Consider the following 17,777-nt stretch of genomic DNA (forward strand, 5'->3'; position numbering starts at 1 on the left):
ATCACTTAACTGTTACTCTGGCTTCCTCCAAGTTGAAATTTAGAGACCTAATCTTTTTTTTATAATGTTCATTTTGATTTACCAGGATCTCATTTTCTGCTTGCCAGCTGCTTGCATTGTTGTTTTGGCAACCAGTGAGGCGCTCGATTTTCGTCCTCAAGCTTTTTGAAGCTGCTCATTTTCTTTCTTCATCTTCACGGGGCTCTGCTGTAACACTTTTATTTTTGCCAACAAGAAATAATTTTCCGCCATTGCACTTACATCTACGTTTGCCCAAACGTTTTCTGCCATTGCTCTTGCTGTCTGGGTCACACCTAAAACTGCAAGTTAATTTCATTGTAAAATGCAGCAAAGCATGGCTTTCCCTACCTGGAACAATGAATATGATATTTAGCTAGTAACAATAAAGGATTTATGAGAAACTCAGAATTGTTAATAAGCATGCTTTTAGTGAGGCCAAGTAGGACATCAATCAATTTATATTGTTTATTTCTATGATTTTTTGATTATGTGAAATGTTATGTCCAGTAATGACAAAGACTGTTAACAGATTTGCAGCAGAAAGTCTGTTTGCAGACATTTCTTCCATGTCTCTATTATAAGGCATTTGAAAATTCACACAAAATATGGCAAAATCTAACAGACAAAAATATGTACAGCTAACATCATCAAAGGTCGTTCATTCAAGCCTCAGTTAGCTGCAGTTAGATCTGCAGTGGTTTCTTCTGTTTACATTGATGATTTAAGTAGTCACAGTTTAATTTAGTTGGGCTACACATAATAACCTGAAGAAATAATTAATTGTCATTAATAAGCTTTAATTAATGACAATTGTATTTAATCAATCTGGTTACATGTCCTTAAATCAAAGATAAAAAAAAAAATAAAAAAAAAAACTGAATGGTGGCCTACACAAGAGTTATTTTCAACAATAGTAGACAGTTCCTGATCAAGCTTTAAATCAATACTTAGAAAAGACTTTGGTGAAGAAAAATAAAACTCTTTTCCGGAACATCTGAACTCAACATGTTCAACTTTTACAGAGACAAAAACATCTGGCTCATGTCACGCCTAAGTTTAGACAAAAGCCTTCATTAGCAGCTCTGCAAAAGTCCAACAGTTTTTCACAACGCTCTCGTCCGCCTCATGCTGCGAACTGCAATCTTACAGGTGGTGGCTGGCGATCTTCTTGGCGTGCGCCAGCACGGAGTTGGATCGTGAGGTTTTGCTAAGCCACGAAGCTGGGATTCCTTCAAGCCCAATCTGAAAAATCCAAACCAAAGACATTAAAAAAAGAAAAAAAAAAATCATCAGACAAAAGCCAGGGGAGAACGAGAGACTAGAACGAAGAATTAAGAGACGGTCACACCTGGGCTCCAACGCATGCTCCGATGAAGGAGGCTCTGCTGCAGGTGCACCCTCCACAGCTCATGGTGTCTCTGATGGCCGCCTCAAAGTGCTCGGCTGTCAGGACTCCATGCAGCGCTGCCTGGAATGCACCTGGCAAACCTGCAGTGAGTATTGCACCCGTTACTTGTCTGATCCGAGTCAGGCTGGAGTTTAGTGAAGTTGGTGGAAGCTGGTTAAACATACCTCATGTGTTGGGAAACACAGCGGGGATCAGTTCCTGTGGACGCTTCGACAAATTCTCCTTCACTTGATGAATGTGCCCTGAAAGCCGCAGAATGGGAGGAATATGAATAGGGCTGAAACGATTAAACGGATTAATCGGCAATTGAAGTAATTCTCAACAAATTTAGTTACTGATTAATTGTTAATTGGAGCACACAGACTTAAAAAAGACAGTGCTGGAAGAATAACACACTCAGAGCACTAATTAAGCCAAAACTTTACAAAAAATAAGGAGTTTGCATTTAAGATAAAATATTTATCTGTGATTAAGTTCTAACCAAAACTCAAGTAGTTTCAGCTACACCTGGTTCAAATTCTGTAAAGAAAAAGAAAAGAAAAAAAGAAGAAAAACTCCTACTAAGCACATTTTGCTATCCAATTATTAACTGGTTAATCCAAAACCTAGCTAACATTTATTAGCCCTACACTGTATTGATGTGTGGCATATTTTTACTTGGTTCAAATTCTGTAAAAATCTGAACAATCTACTACCAGACATCTTTTGCTATTCAGTTATTAATCGGTTAATCCAAAAGATACTCAATAGATCAGCCCTATTTATTATATTTAAGTATTGATAAGTCAAGCAGAAAGGTCTGAGCTTTTTCCCTGTTGATAGAGTTTTTTATCTGCAGATGCATCCTTTGCTACAAATGACAAAGCATTCACTAAAGAAATGTGGTTATTGCATTTCATACAATAAAATGTTTATTTTCTTATTCAAGAAATTATTTGTATTAACTGTTAGTTTGCATATTAATGTGTTTTAATACTGAATAAAAAGGATTAAGTGGTTAAATAAAAATGTGCAGAATGTACACATTTGTTTATGCAATTCATCGATTGTCAAAATAATCGATAGATTAATCAATTACTGGGATCATCATTACTCGCAGCCCTAAATATAAGATACCAAATGAGGGAATACTTCCAATCAATACAAATGTTAAACAGCTCTTTATCTTCACGTCCAGACAGGTTTTGTTGAGGCAAATTGTTGCACAAACCTTTCACAGAATGAGGAAGCATGGTGCCTTAAATCCCATGATTCGGTCTCGTGACTTCAAGAGAGAAAGCAGCAATGCCTGCAGAGTTCACTCACCGATCACTGCTTTGTCCAAGTCCTGTGGCTGCTTTCTGCTGGGGTCACTGAGCTGATTTAGCACTACATCCACCACATTTGGGTCTGGACCAGTCAGGATAAAATGCTCCAGAAACCTGAGGCAAGAATCCAGTTTGTCGTCTAAGATGTGGTGCTTCGCGAAAGCTTTCACGCTACTTGAACACACACCAATCCCCACAGTCTGGTGGAAACGCTACCCTCAACACGCGACAGTAAGCTCAAGTAATCAAACGGTGCTCGGGGGCGTACAGACCTTGCGGCCGCCAGAGTTTCAGCGACACATTCGTCGTTGTTCTGGGTGACTCGGATGGCCTGTTCAACTTTTTCCAGCATGTCCGGTTGTCCGGCGTAAAAAGCCACTATAGGAGCCAGCTTGGCTATGCCGTCAATCTGACAGTCCGTCTCACAGCCTGCAACGAAAACAACCAAATGCTTGAACCCAACGTGCCTCTTAAGATCAAGACGTCAACCAGTGAATGTCCTTTACCTGTCTCCTCTTTGCCCGCATCGACATTCTTTAAGAAACTCTTCAAGCTTGCTTGTCTCCATGGTCCTTCAATCGGCAGCTGAGGTCTTGGGCCTGGAAATAAAATAACGTCCATTAGTATCACATTGATAAAGCAACTTTATTAAAAATGTTACCCATAATCATATTAAGTGCACAGATTTCTCACCATTCCGGTCTCGGTACGGATCATTGACCGGGGTGTCATACTCTGACCCTGGCCCAAAGAATTTCAGTGTCCGCTGCTTCAGATCATCAACATTCAGACCTGGTAAGAAACGTCTATAAAGTCTCACGCTGGTGACAAAAAAGGAGTTTGTCTCAAATACTTAATGAGCTTTTATTAATAATCACCATCTTCTGTATACAAAGTATTTACTCTCATTTTAAGTCCATGAGTGTTAAAAGTAGAACATCGAATTATGACATAAAAAATAGGCGAGCCCCACCTCCACACTCTGAAAGGGACTCCAGCAGCACATACGCCTGGTCTCCGTAGCAGCTCTGCTGGCCCGTCTGCCTCCGGTAGAAGGGATTGGCCGACTCGGAACGGAACTCCGGGTTTGGATCCTGAGCCAAGATCCCCTTCAGTTTCTGGAGATCATACACCCAGTGGAGGGGCTGAGCTGCAGCGGATGAATCACACGTACAATTTTCATATAATCATATCAAAAAATGAACCTCCACAATAATTGTATTTGATTATTTCTTAAGGATTGGAGCAGGGGAAAAACTTATGCCTGCAGCATCTGCAACAGCTGATCCAACAATGGCTCCTACTGCTCTGTTGGCCACAACTGAAGTCATCTGTCAAGACAATGAATGCATACGATTCATTCTTGCCATATCATTGCCAACTAAGAGAAAAAAAGAACTCAAAACATTTGTATCTCCTGATCACACCGCTTAAGATCATCTTAAGAAAACTATGCTGACGATACACCTGAATGACCTTCTCGACATTAACTCAAAAGGTCTCAGTCAGTTATGCAGGACCAAAACTGAAATAATTAAAAATAAAAGCTGAAATGTACTCTTTTTTGTTTGTTTTTCCTTGACTCTGGCCGTCCTGGACTGGAGCTGGGCACCGACGCAGTAATAGTAGCAGTGATTAGAGGTCACTAACATTCACTCGTTCATTTATTTGAACGCAGGTTTAACGTGGTGAGGTTCTTTCCAGTACGCTGCTTGTGGTAGGATTGGCAGGTCAAACCTCATTGCGAGGTGGCTCAATCTACAACTATTCCGTAACTGTGACAGCGACGTTAAAAAAGCTATTTAAGCTATTATTTGCATTAACATAGACTGAAGATCAAAAGTCTGACCTTAGCCCCCTTGTCAGTGGGTGGAAAACCTTCCGCGGGTTGTTTCAGCTCTCCAGTGTAAATAATTACTGTTTTATTGATACGTAAAGTTCCTGCAGCGTTATCAAACTTACCGTGCTGGTTCCCGCCCACACCGGAAGCAGTTAAGATAACCCCGCCCCCCACGTAGCGCTTTGTCCTGCGCCGATTCCTGATCACGTGATTAATACGTTTGAACACTTAGGAGCAAGAAATTCATTAAACCTATAATTTTTAAAGGCTAGAACTCCCATTAATTATATATACTATAAATATATTATATCCAGAGACGGGCAGAGCAGCCAGCAAGAGAGTAGGTCTACTTCAACATATTTTTGGTCGAGTAAAAGTAAAAAGTAATCCTCCAAGAATCAAAGAAGAATAAAAAAGTACTTCGTAAAAATCCTTTTCAAGTTCTGAATAACTGACAAAAATACGAAGGTACCTGCAAATTCTGATATTTTAAGACTAAAATAAAACATCTGGAGCATTATAAAATGATTAATTTTAAGCAAAACAAAAAGCAACAAAAATACACTTTCCTAAATTTTGTTTAAATATGCAACTTATAACTAATATACTAGCTATATATGTGTTAGAATAGGTACTTTAAGTGACTATATAGAGAGTTAAGAGTGTCTTTGCTTGATCTGCAAATCACAGGCTCAGCAGATAGAAAATAACATAGAACATCGAAGCTCATTGTCAAAGAATAAATTTAACTTTAACATAAACTGTAGGTTTGTGTCTGGTGCATTTTTGGTTAAAGCATATTTTTCCTTTATTGAGTGAAATTATTCACAGTGCGGAGTAGAGTATGCAGAAACACTTCATAATAATATTACTCAATAAAAAGTCTGGTGTAGTAGTCATAAAAGCACGTTACGGTAAAAGTCACTCTAACTCTGATTAGGTCATAAATTGAGAGAGCCAGAGACATTTGTCGGCTATGGTAGCTTAATTTTGTAGTGAAGGCAAAATAAAAATGTCGAAGGTGTTTTTGCATTTCAATAACATGTCCATGATTTATGCACATTGTATATGTCTGTATTTCAGGATAAGCAGTAAAAGCTGAAAACATGCTGACCTTTGAGGTGGACGTGTTTAAAGTATCGTCTTTTGCATCTTCGGAATGTTCCTCAAGTTTTAAGAAGTCATTCGTAGCAACTGAGTCAAAACAACAGGTGTTTTAACGTTGGAGAACACCCTCTACTGGACAGCTGAGGGAACTACAGTTCCAGACATAACCACTATATAACCAGGAAAACATTAAGTAAGTAAAACTCTAGTGTAAATTAGAAGTACGTTTAAAAATATATATACAGAATGGTGATCATAAGTGAATTCCAGCACAGCATACTAACCCACCAATTAGCTGTAATGTTATTTGATTTTTGCCCAATTAATGAAATTAGAATAGAAAACTCGTAATGAAATCTGTCACCACCTGAGGTGTAAATGACACACACACGCACACACACACATAAATCCCTCTCTCTTCTCATTTAGCCTCTGACTCATGCAACCCTAGATGTTTACAGTAACACGAAGAACCACATTTCAGCTTGAATTTCTACAGGTGCTGAGACCATCCAAGTCACTGCTGTTTCAGCTGCAGGCCAAACATCATCACACACACACAGATCCATCCATCTTGCTTTTGTACATCAAGCATGGGTTTCAATACAGAATAAAAGGGAAGCAAGATTTTTATTATTATTATTCTAACAAGACATTTGTTTTTCCATTAATATGACAGTTTTATGCCCTAAGAAACATTCATGTAAAAGCTAACTGACCATCAACCGCAGAACACAACTTTGTTAAAACACCACTGAGAGAAAAGAAGCAGAAACTCAACTTTTACTCCATATTTAACCATCAAATTGAACATTGTGTCAACTTTTCCCGCTGCAACATTGTTTATCTTGTTTCACACTCTTTCTAATTTTCTCCAACTTTTAACCTGCCTCTCCAAACGGTTTCTGTCCTTCCACTCAACTGTCTTTTATTCAACACTTGAACAGAGATTGTGTTTCACATTCAACATATAAAAAAGAAAGAACAAATTCAGGAATATTTGGAAGGCCGTCAAAGTATATTCTAGGACAATGATAGTTAACTTGGCTGAACTATATTATCAGGGATTAACTGTTCTTTTTGTTTTGTATTGTCGTTTTTATCAGCACTAGTTTGAGAGCAATCCGACAGGAAGGAGTTGGAGAGAAGGAGGACGACCTTTGGCAAGGGAAACGAGGGTGGGAGTCGAAATCATGACGGCATCATCGAGGTCTATGTCCTACGGTTCTCCTTGTGCGCCACGAGTCGCCTCAAACATTAGCAGCTAACTGTTTTTAATACTGCAGACAGAATACATCCAAAAGGTGAAAATCTTTTATCGTTATGTATCCACCGGACACTTATGCACTATTAACACGTTCTCACGTGGCGGATGGTTAGTCTTCCTCTACAGGAAGAGCTTCGCTTGTAGCATTCCACATGCTACACTATATAGGTTAAAACATTAAATGTTGGTCTCATCTAATTAGAGCATCTTCACAAACCACTTTTGGCAAAAAAAAATAAAATCCCCTCGTCCTTCCTCTTGACATTATGCTTCTCATTGTGTTTCTTTGCAAGGCAGTGCCATCTCCAGTGGCCTCTACATCATTAGATTGTAAAGCAAGTGGTCAGTTGGCAGAATGAACAGGATGCTTGTTTTGGGTAACAAAAACCTGGGGAGGGAAAGTCAGAATCTTGCAAAAATCTATTTTTGTGACATCTTTACATTGAAGCCTCACTAGACCCCTGTCCCCCCACCCCCCTTCTCTTCTTGTCCCTGAGTGACCCAGCTCCACATTTTAGCACTGCACCAATGCCAGCAGCAGCAAATAGACACCGACTGCAGCCCCTCCTGATATGTACCTCTCTGTCCTACTTCCATTATTTTTAGCTGGGATCCAAGACTTCATCCTTCACTTAATATGGGAGAAGATTGCCTTACATTTGCGGCCAGCTCTAAATCTATCGCACCTTTTTTTTTTTTTTTTTTTTGGCAAGAAAAGAAGAAGCGTCCAAACACAGCGCCTGCACTTCGTCCCAGCAGCTTCAGCTTTGTCTTCCAAATTTTCTGCGCTTGACAAGTTGGGCCCTCATCGCGTCACTCTGGCCCAGTTTTATAGGTATGCAGCTAACATTTAAACACACCTACACACAAAGTTGTCACCCCACCAACCACCTCACCCCTGCTCAGTTACACCCCACCATAGGCGGACGCCGTCACACCTATGTCAAACTTAGCCCAGCCCCTCTTGTACCCTGTGCCCCACTGCCAGTTTCCCATGTGGGGTCTGTCATAAGGTGGATCCAGGAGTTTAGTCCTGCTCTCTTCTGGGTGACGCGGATTGGAAAGGGTTCTGCAAGCAAAGAAAAAAGATTTTTTAACCCCACTCAGTTAATTGTACGATAATTAAAAGAAATCTAAATCGTCTCAGAGAGAAGCCATGAAGTGGACATGGGTGCTTGTGGCAGTCTTGCTGTCATTTGGCGGGCAATCACTGGCCAAGGAGACCTTGGACTTCCCCGAATATGACGGCAAGGACCGAGTACACAACCTGAACGCCAAGAACTATAAGTCCGTGATGAGGAAGTACGACGTTATGGTGGTGTACTACCATGACCACCCCGGATCCAGCCGCGTTGCCCAGAAACAGTTTGAGGCTGAGGAGTTGGCCCTCGAGGTGGGTTGAGATGGATATGGAGGAGTAATTGGAAATAGACCCAGAATTAACATAACTCAGAAAAAATAATAAGTACTATTAAAAAGGTTGAGTTTTTAACTTTGCAACTCATTTTGGGTTTAAAGGCTCAAAATCAAGCAACGTTCCTAGTTAAGAAAGGTGTGAATGTATGCATAATTTGCAAAAATTGAAATGCAGTGGGGGAAAAAAACAAGTCCACACATTGCCTTGTTTTGTTTGTTTTGTTTTGTTTCTTTCTTTCTTATTCCCCAAAGACTGTGCATGACGTTGAGTGCTTGTGCATGCCAGTCAAACATTAGGACCCCTGTCAGAAGTGGAGACTCAGCAGTTTTCCCCACATTACGTCACCATCCAGCATAAAGCTTCTGCATCAGCTCTCAAGGTGTTGAAGAACGGCTTATCAAGGGTCATAGAGTCAGTTTGCACATGATCTATAAGGCAGCAATCATCAAATACTCCCAAAATACCATTGCTGGCATTTAGTATTAACAAAGCTTTCAGATTTGACATTTCATTAAAACATTTCCTTGTTTTTCCTTTTACAAGATTTACAATGGAGTTGGCGCTTTTTAAAAAAAATATTTTCTATCATTCATAACCAAAAAAAAAAAAGAAAAAAAGAATGTGGCCGATATTATGACATTTTATCACATGGTGCATGCTTAATGGCATCACCTTCCTAAAATAATGGCCTATGTGATTTTTTTTTTTTTTTTTTTTTTTGCCAAAAGTGATTTTGGCAAAAAAATAAAAAATAAAAATAAAAATAAAAAAAGATTACTTTTGGAAAAAAATTACTTGGGCCATTATTTTAGGAAGATGCTTAGACGTGTTAAAGAACTGCTAAAGGCAAATAGATAAATCTGCTTTTATGGACGTTTCACAACCTACATGTAATTTAAAAAAATTCGATGGCTCTCAAATTCCAAATGGGAAATATAAGGGCATAATTCTTTTATTATGGTGAGGTATTTGTCAACAGTGACGAATGAGCCTCTAGACACTCCAAGTATGCAAATATGACTGGAATGTCTGCATTAAACCCACCTGAAACATGAACTGACAGTGAAATTTATGGAGGAAATATAAACGATGGAGGAAAAAATAAAGTTGAAGGTAAATTATTAAAAGCAAGACATTAAAAACCAAGAAGAACAGGGAGATTGAAGTGAGCATCTGCCTTTAGCATATCACATCATCTCAGCAGGTTCTGGTGTCTCCGCTTGGTGGGGGGTTGGGTTGGTCAGGGCTGCAGGCCAGCACTGGGGGTTTTGGATTCAGTGATGCCACCTCAGCTCCCCGCTGTGACTGACACTTGCAGCACTGTACTTGTCAGCGGATCCCCGAGTGCTGAGCATCGCTTCACCAAAATAGCGCCTGGGCTGGTGTTGCTCCTCGGTTTATATTTGACCGGAGATGCTGGAGTTAGAGGCTTGGGTTTCTCCTCGGAAACAGAAAATGATTTCAACATAATGAGGTGTTATTGTCAGTAAGGGGAAACGGCAAAAGGCAGGACATTTTGCAGGCGACGGCACTGGATTAGTGCAAGATAGATAATTTGTAATATAATGTAATATGATTTAATCGCGACCCATCACCAAATGACAATTCATGTTCTCCAAAATTGTGCCAACAGTGTCATTCAAAATGCTTCACTTTTCCAATTTCTGATCTACGACAGACAGACGAGCTCAAAGCAATGCAAGGAATCATCTGCTCAACAACCTGCAGGGCGACCTGCTTATGCCGACTATTTATGCCGCTAAAGGCAGCTGCTCAAGATCTCATACTCCACTTACATGTGTGTACGTGAGCTAGTGAGCGAGCGATGAAGCAAGTGCGTTCTAGTCTTTAAATGCACTTGGACAACCTTAAACCACTTCCTCAAGGCAAGAGGGTCACAGCCCATTGGTGGAATTGACTGTCAGTCTTGAGGTTCATGTTTCGTACAGATTTAGAAAGTGCCAAAGCAGCTCTTTGAAAAGCAGGCTTTTATGGTAGTGGAGCTCCCCCAGTGCGGTTTTTCCTCAATATGTGGTTGCGTTCTTCATGAAATGTGTTTAGGTAACGGAGTGTTTTGTTTTTGCAGCGTGCAGCCCAAGTCCTGGATGAGTTTGAAGATGAGGATATTGGAGTTGGACTCATTGATGCAAAGCTTGACAAGGTCGTTGCAAAGAAATTAGGTAAATGCGCTGATAGAAAGATGTTTTTTTTTTTGTTGTTGTTTTTTGTCAAAACATGACTTAGGCCATTATTTTAGGAAGGTGCTGATGTACAACACTGCACATCATTTATATCACTTGAACCTTTTTACATTGTTTCTTGTTACAACTACCAAAATAAATGTGACCGGTTGTGGCAGTATAAATTGATCAAACTATCCTCTAAGAAACAGTAAAAAATATTAATAAATACCTTTCTCTGCATTAGATAAGTACTTCTTAAAATTAAAAAATATTTCATATTGATGTAATCGGTATACAGAAAAAAAAAATCTGTGTTGATTTGATTGATAAAATGATATTTCAGCTGCACACCGAAATGTCATCTTGAATTTTCTATTTTTTTTCTCTAGAGTCTAGAGAGCTACATAAAAACACTGATTTTTGCCACTTAGGCTGAGACTTTGACTGGGCCATTCTAACACAGGAACCAAAACCATTAAATTGTTGGTCTTGTTGAATGTTAAGGTGCCGCACAGTTAGGTTTTCTAAGCACATTTAAGCTATGCATTATGCAGTATCCTAATAAAATACATTGAAGTTTCTGTTTGTGATGTGACATAACGTAAAAAACTTTAAGGCATGGGAATATTTTTTACAAGGAACTCATATTTCCCAGATTTATGTTTGCTGTGGCATTAGAACATGTCGCATGAGATCAGCCTCTTAATAACTGTCTTTTTTCTCTCCAGGCCTTGAAGAGTCAGACAGCATCTTCATCTTCACCGACGATGAAGTTGTAGAGTATGACGGTGAACTTGAGGCACACACCCTTGTGGAGTTCATCTATGATGTTCGTGAGGATATAGTCTCCCAGTTAATAGCCTGCCTTACTTAAGCATGAAGAAGGAAGGAAAGCAAATACTTGTAACCTGAAATCAGGAAAAAGTCAAGATGCATTTTGAAAATGCAAGTGGATACAAAAAAGATAGTTTTCACATTTACATGATATTTATATTATTAACGGTGAGAAACTTCCAGCGTAACCAGATCCACTTTGAGCTGACATCTACTCCCATTACAACTTTCCATAGAAAAGAAAAAAACAGAAACGACGCAAAATAGTACACAAAGATTATTAGATTATTAGCACAATTAAGATGATTTCTAGAAATAAAGTTAGGTTTATGACAATGAGAAATCAGCAAGCCTTTATAAAAAGAGCTTTAATCAAATCATGATCACAGTTTGCTGCTACGATTGAAACCAGATATTTTCAGACAATGAATAAAAAAAGCTATGAAATCATCATCTGGGCTTCAAAGAGACAGTAATAACTCTATGTGTAAACTTCTCAATTTGAAGGAAGTTACAGAAAACATTTGAAAAAAAAACCCTATGTTTTCTGCCATTTAGCAAATAGAAATAATTTTGGTAATTCTAACATAAAACAGGAGAAGTTTGGTCTGATTTAACTTGAGACAGTGATGAAAAAAAAAAGTGTTTTATTTGGTTTACATCTGGTTTCAACCATATATATCTGACCTGAAATGCATAAGTCAGCTAAACTTGGAGACAATATATAGCTTTCGGTCATTGTTGCTGTTAGTAGTTATTTGCATTTATCCATGCCATCTTGCCTTTTTCCGATCGGGGCTTGTATTTGCTGGCTACATGGATATTCCAACCAGATATTCTCACTGTGGTTTTCTTTTCTCTTCCCTCCCACTTCGTTTCTCCCTCAGGTTCTTGAGGATCCTGTGGAAATTATTGACAACAGCAGAGAACTGAAAGGCTTTGAAAGCATCGAAGAGGACATCAAACTGGTGGGCTACTTTAAGAGTCACAAGTCAGAACGTAAGAATATTGTGATGGCATGACTATCTGTACCGAGTAACTGTGTAGCTAGATGTGAGATTAGCAGCATAAAGCCTGGAATAATTTCACGGGTCTGATTTTAACCCGCAGTCAGCAGCAGTGATGCAGCAGCTGCGCATTGTTTGATATCTCACATAAAGACTGGAACAAACTGACAAATTACATGTAACATTTCAGATTTCGAAGCGTTCGCAGATGCCGCTGAAGAGTTCCATCCTCACATCAAGTTCTTTGCGACATTTAATCCTAAGGTAAGGTCGTTTTAATTGTGAAAAGATTTCAGTATCGTTAGCTTGCTAAATACTAATACTAATTACATTCCAGAAAGTAAAAAACTGAAAAACACCTGAACACTGTGCAGTCACTAATCAGCCATAAGCTTACCTGCACACCTAAGTGCTTTGAAATTTATTCACGATGAGCCGTCTGATCAATAGACAGGCAGCTTACAAAATAATCACTGACCATGATGTAAACTATGACATGGAAGGGTCTAGTCAAAGTCAAGACAGTAAACTTTTTTGGAAACACTATTATGAGAAGATCGCTACAGCACAACTGCAAATAAACCTAAGCAGCAATGTAAGGTCTGAGTAAGTTATTCGTTACTTGTTAAATTACAGAATGTACTCTGTTTTTATTTCACCACTTCTGCAAATTTTGCTGCTTTGCATTCAGTTTTGCATCTTATTTAATTCAGACATACACGATGCAATGTTTTGTGTGCATTCTTAATTTAATAAAACCTGCAAAGGTTTGTCGTTCTGTTTTTATGTGCAACCTGAAAACCGTGTGGTATCAGTTGTTAGCACTAGATCCTGCTACTATTTGTTAAAATGACAGGATGCATGTTTTCCTTGCTGAGCACTGTGTTTTTCTGTAATACCCAGTATTTCTTTGCGTCACTGATACAGCCATCATGGTCAGGTCATAAATCCAATTACTGTTGTTTTGCCGCAGGTTGCTAAGGCCCTGGAGCTGAAGCTCAACGAAGTAGACTTCTATGAATCCTTCATTGAGAATCCTGTGGTCATCCCTGGAAAACCTTACTCTGAGAAAGAACTGGTGAAATTCATTGAAAATAATGACAGGTAGCTCCTATTGTTGGCATGCTCCGAGATATTTTTAGTTATAAGCGCAACAGTCTGAATAAGCTAAGTATGTTTTTATCTTAATGGCTCTGTGCTTGTTTAGACCAACACTGAGGAAACTGAAACCCAGCAACGTATATGAGATCTGGGTAAGAAATGTTACACTTTCAGCTTTGCATCAGTTTTATTATGGAGAGGCTTTAAGTAAATGTATTAATATGTATTAGTTTCTGATATTGTTATCTTAATCTCAAGTCTTTTAGAGTACAGATTATTGTTATTTTGCTCACAGGATGATGATGTCGGTGGAGAACATATTGTCGCTTTTGCAGAAGAGGCCGATATTGGTAAAGAAAAATACATTTCAATAGAAAATTCCTCTAATAAACAGATGGATCTGTATGGGCAGAAACATATATATCTATAAATAAACAAGTGTGTCATGAAGAGCAGAAGCAAACGTTTTACTTTAACTGTCATCTTCTGTTCTGCAGATGGCTTTGAGTTCTTGCACAAATTGAAACAAGTTGCAGAGGATAACACCGACAACCCTAACCTCAGCATTCTCTGGATTGACCCTGACGACTTCCCTTTGGTAAGAAATAATATGATACAATACAATAAATGATACTGAACAATCTACGTGAAAACCTGGATTTAAAAGTTGGTAACAGTGGTAGTGCCATAATTATTTGATTGATTCCCTCTTCAGCTTTTGCCACACTGGGAAAAGACCTTCGGAATCGATCTGTCCCACCCACAGATTGGTGTCATTGAAGCTGATGATGTAAGTATTATTTGTAGGAAAATAGTTGTACTTTGGATAGTTTATCTATTCTTAAATGTTGTTAATTAATGTTACTCTTGCAGCACATTTAACTTAAGGCGGGTTCTGTTTTCGATTACAGCTTATCTGTACGGCAATAGTTTGAGCCCGTGTAAGAATGTCACCTATTTAAGTGAAAATGGGTCTATAAACAGGTGCAGCTGTTATTTTATTACTTAATTTCATCCTTTCACAGTTTTGATCTATTCTGACCGCCTATGAAAAGATGAAAAGGAGCCATCTGCCACATTTTGTACTGGACACACATCCCTCTTTGGGGATGTTTCTGACCCACTAGATCCCAGCCTTGTGCAGGTTTGGGGACGCTCAAAGGCCCTTGGCTGAGCTCCAATATGTTGGAGTTCTCCTTAGTGAGTGAGAGGCTTCCCCTTTAGTGACATTGAGTTGTGAGATAGTTGGATATAACTTGTGCCAATGTGCTGAAGTTCACAAAACCAGGTCTTCATTTAGCCTCTGTGCTGGAATGGGTGGCATCTGAAAAATCTCTTGTGTTCCTGGGGGATTTTAATTGTACCATTGGGAATGGTGGGATCCCTTGCATAGGTATGATTGCGAGGAATGGATGTCTGTTCTAGGTATGGGATGTCCAGAACATGTTTGGACATAAAGTGATCAATGAATGCTCTTGGTACCACGCCACCTTCATCCAAATGTAAATGACCAGGCTTGAAATCACACCTTTGGTTTTATGTCTTCAAAAGGTGGTTAAAGGGAGGGGCAGAGCTGACTATTGATAAGCATCAACTTGTTAATTGGATTCCATATCAGGAGAGCTACCATAAAGACCAGGTGAATCTAATTGAGTGTAGGGTGACCTAGGAATATGTGATGAAGGACACAGTTCAGGAGTGATTTAACTCCCATCCATGGGAGAGTTTATATCATGTTGAGAGAAAGGTTGAGACAATGGAATCTGAATGGTCCGTGTTCGGGATACTCAGTAGATGCAGCTTCCAAGATCTGTGGTCTAGAGGTCATTGGTAATGATCGTGATGAAACCTTTGAGTAGGAGCAAGCAGTGGCTGAAGTTCCCAAGCTAAATTGTCACACAATGACAGAGGCAGACAGAGTGGGGATTGAACTGGTAACCTGCCCATTGCAGGACGAACTGCTACCACTGTCGCCACCATCTTCCTAAGAAGAGGGGATGGGCAGAGTGCTCCAGCTGTTGATGGATCAACATAGGGGTTGGAAAAGAGGTTTTGATCAATCTGATTTTAAGAGTGGTAGTTTGGCTTTTCTTCAGACTGTGGCAAGCCATACCAGATTCTTAATCTAGCATAGGTGCTGCTTGGTTAACTTGAGTCTAGTTGTCCAGTCCATATGTGTTTTGCCAATGCAAAAAAGAGCTACAACTGTGACCCCCATGGCATTTTGTGTTGGGTGGGGTGCTGTAAGAGTATGAGTGTCTCAGATTGGCTTCCCAGTCCTTGTATAAAATCTTTTTCTGCATTCTCACTACAAAACTGAGCTTGTTCTGAGAATGAACTGGACATTGTCTTTGTCATGAGTCTGTTTGAGGCGTTCATGATCATGATCTCAGAGTCTCATCTTTGCTTTGCTTGCTTTAAAATACTTTTCCGCTAAGCTCTTATCAGTGATATCCCCTACCTTTAGTTGACAGATGTTAATGATTTGTTGCATCACCACATTGCATCAATCTGTGTCATCAGCTGATTTGGCAAATCAGATGATTGTGAGTCTGTCAAGGTAATTTTCAAACAACTACTAGTTGCTCAGTTGATGCAAACTGATCAGCTGTGACTTGACATGTTACAGCTGATCTGGTAAATTGGCACAACTGACTAACAAGGGGAGGTCTAGTTCTTTCTCCCTGTTCAAAAATAACTGAGTTGATTTTCAATTTGAACCTGAATTGAATTAAATGGAATTGAAAACATTGCTTTACTGCTGTTGTTGCTGTGCAGGCTGACAGCGTGTGGATGGACATTGATAATGGGGAGGATTTACCTTCTGTGGATGAGCTGGAAGATTGGCTTGAAGATGTATTGTCAGGAGATATTGATCCTGAGGAAGACGATGACGATGACGATGATGACGACGACGACGACGACGATGACGACGATGACGATGATGACGACGATGATGAAGACGACGATGATGATGACGATGATGATGATGATGACGATGACGATGATGACGACGACGACGATGACGATGACGACGACGATGATGATGATGACGATGATGACGACGATGATGACGACGATGATGACGACGATGATGATGATGATGACGACGATGACAACGACGATGATGACGATGATGATGACGACGACGATGATGACGACGATGACGATGATGACGACGATGATGACGACGACGATGACGACGATGATGATGACGATGATGACGATGATGATGATGATGACGACGACGATTAGATTGCTGAGTCGTAATTTAAACTCTAAGTCTGACCAATGCCATTTAAAGAGTCAACATTACCATCACGTCGATGACTTTGCTGAATCAACCACTTTTTGACAATTTCTGATCACGAAGTCGTCCGTTCATGTAAATCCTTCATCTTTTCATCATCCTCTCTCAGCAGCTCACCAGAATCAGTATATTCCATTAGTTTTTTTGTCGTTCTCCCTGACAAAGTTACTGATCTATGATGTAAAAAAATCTTCTATTTATTTCCACATGTAATACTGTCTTGTACAATAAAAGAAGATATTCTTTAAAAATCCTGTCACCTACTGCTTTGGATTTTGAACATATTAAAGTTTTTATATTCATAGAATTGAAAGGATTTTGTTGTTTTTATGCAAAATATATAAGCCCAAATGTCTTGTCTTTTGCTGTTTGCATGTTTTATATGCACTCAGATATTTTCTTGTTTTCCCCGGTACTGAACTGAATAATATCCGATTCAAGGGTGCTAACAGTCTGTCACGTTGGGTCTCAAACACCACCAGTCTACTGTGTTCAGTCAGTATGATGTTGTACAATGAAAGTACTGTACATCATATGGATGTTTTCTATGATGATGAATTATGACAACAACCAGATTCTATTTTTGTAACGAGAGAATTTTAATTTACTGTGAAGTCTTAAATAAACAACAACTTGGAAAGAAATTTACTTATTGTATAATTCTTAAAGAGGTGAGCGTGGGTGTTTGTGTGAAATAAGTGTGCTGAACAATTCTTCTGGATTTTGGGTTTTTCTGTATGTAATATAACAATGTCAGGGGCAAACGATAAGGAAAGGAGGGCAAGCAGATCAAACCAAAAATCAAAACTTAAAGTCTAACTTGCTCCTACCTCTACTACTTTCATCTTTATGAATCTTATCGTGATATGACATCTGTCTACAACAGGTGAGGGGTGTATTACTGCTAATAGCTTTAACTTGCTGCAAAAAACATCTGACTTAACCCTTTAAGGGTATGACCTGAAATGCCCAGTA

At 39.3% G+C, this 17,777-nt stretch overlaps 2 protein-coding genes across 2 annotated transcripts; one reads left to right on the forward strand and one right to left on the reverse strand.

The window, feature by feature from the left end:
- Positions 1 to 481: 481 nt before the first annotated feature.
- On the reverse strand, positions 482 to 4,738 carry LOC103138387 (crystallin J1A-like). The gene is made up of 10 exons (XM_007552557.2): positions 4,699 to 4,738; positions 4,001 to 4,067; positions 3,710 to 3,886; positions 3,430 to 3,528; positions 3,243 to 3,335; positions 3,009 to 3,165; positions 2,735 to 2,850; positions 1,594 to 1,671; positions 1,370 to 1,509; positions 482 to 1,263 (listed from the first exon to the last, which is right to left on the reverse strand). Exons 2-10 carry the CDS (start codon positions 4,065 to 4,067, stop codon positions 1,165 to 1,167), a joined length of 1,026 nt encoding a protein of 341 aa, XP_007552619.2. The 5' UTR covers positions 4,699 to 4,738; the 3' UTR covers positions 482 to 1,164.
- Positions 4,739 to 7,920: 3,182 nt separating this feature from the next.
- LOC103138388 (calsequestrin-1-like) lies at positions 7,921 to 17,448 on the forward strand. Its single transcript, XM_007552558.2, has 11 exons — positions 7,921 to 8,343; positions 10,454 to 10,547; positions 11,279 to 11,379; positions 12,272 to 12,383; positions 12,582 to 12,655; positions 13,365 to 13,495; positions 13,599 to 13,644; positions 13,788 to 13,842; positions 13,990 to 14,090; positions 14,208 to 14,282; positions 16,271 to 17,448. The coding sequence occupies exons 1-11, from the start codon at positions 8,107 to 8,109 to the stop codon at positions 16,745 to 16,747; spliced, it is 1,503 nt and encodes a 500-aa protein (XP_007552620.1). The 5' UTR covers positions 7,921 to 8,106; the 3' UTR covers positions 16,748 to 17,448.
- Positions 17,449 to 17,777: the final 329 nt, after the last annotated feature.

Source organism: Poecilia formosa, unplaced genomic scaffold (genome assembly GCF_000485575.1).
Source record: "Poecilia formosa unplaced genomic scaffold, Poecilia_formosa-5.1.2 Scaffold49, whole genome shotgun sequence".
NCBI classification, from domain to species: domain Eukaryota; kingdom Metazoa; phylum Chordata; class Actinopteri; order Cyprinodontiformes; family Poeciliidae; genus Poecilia; species Poecilia formosa.

Bases quoted from the DNA above. Each gene is read 5' to 3' on its own strand.
- LOC103138388 (XM_007552558.2), top strand. From the start codon at position 8,107: ATGAAGTGGACATGGGTGCTTGTGGCAGTCTTGCTGTCATTTGGCGGG. The intron at 12,656-13,364 runs GTAAGGTCGTTT...GTTTTGCCGCAG, and splicing joins TTGCGACATTTAATCCTAAG to GTTGCTAAGGCCCTGGAGCT. The intron at 14,283-16,270 runs GTAAGTATTATT...GTTGCTGTGCAG, and splicing joins GTGTCATTGAAGCTGATGAT to GCTGACAGCGTGTGGATGGA.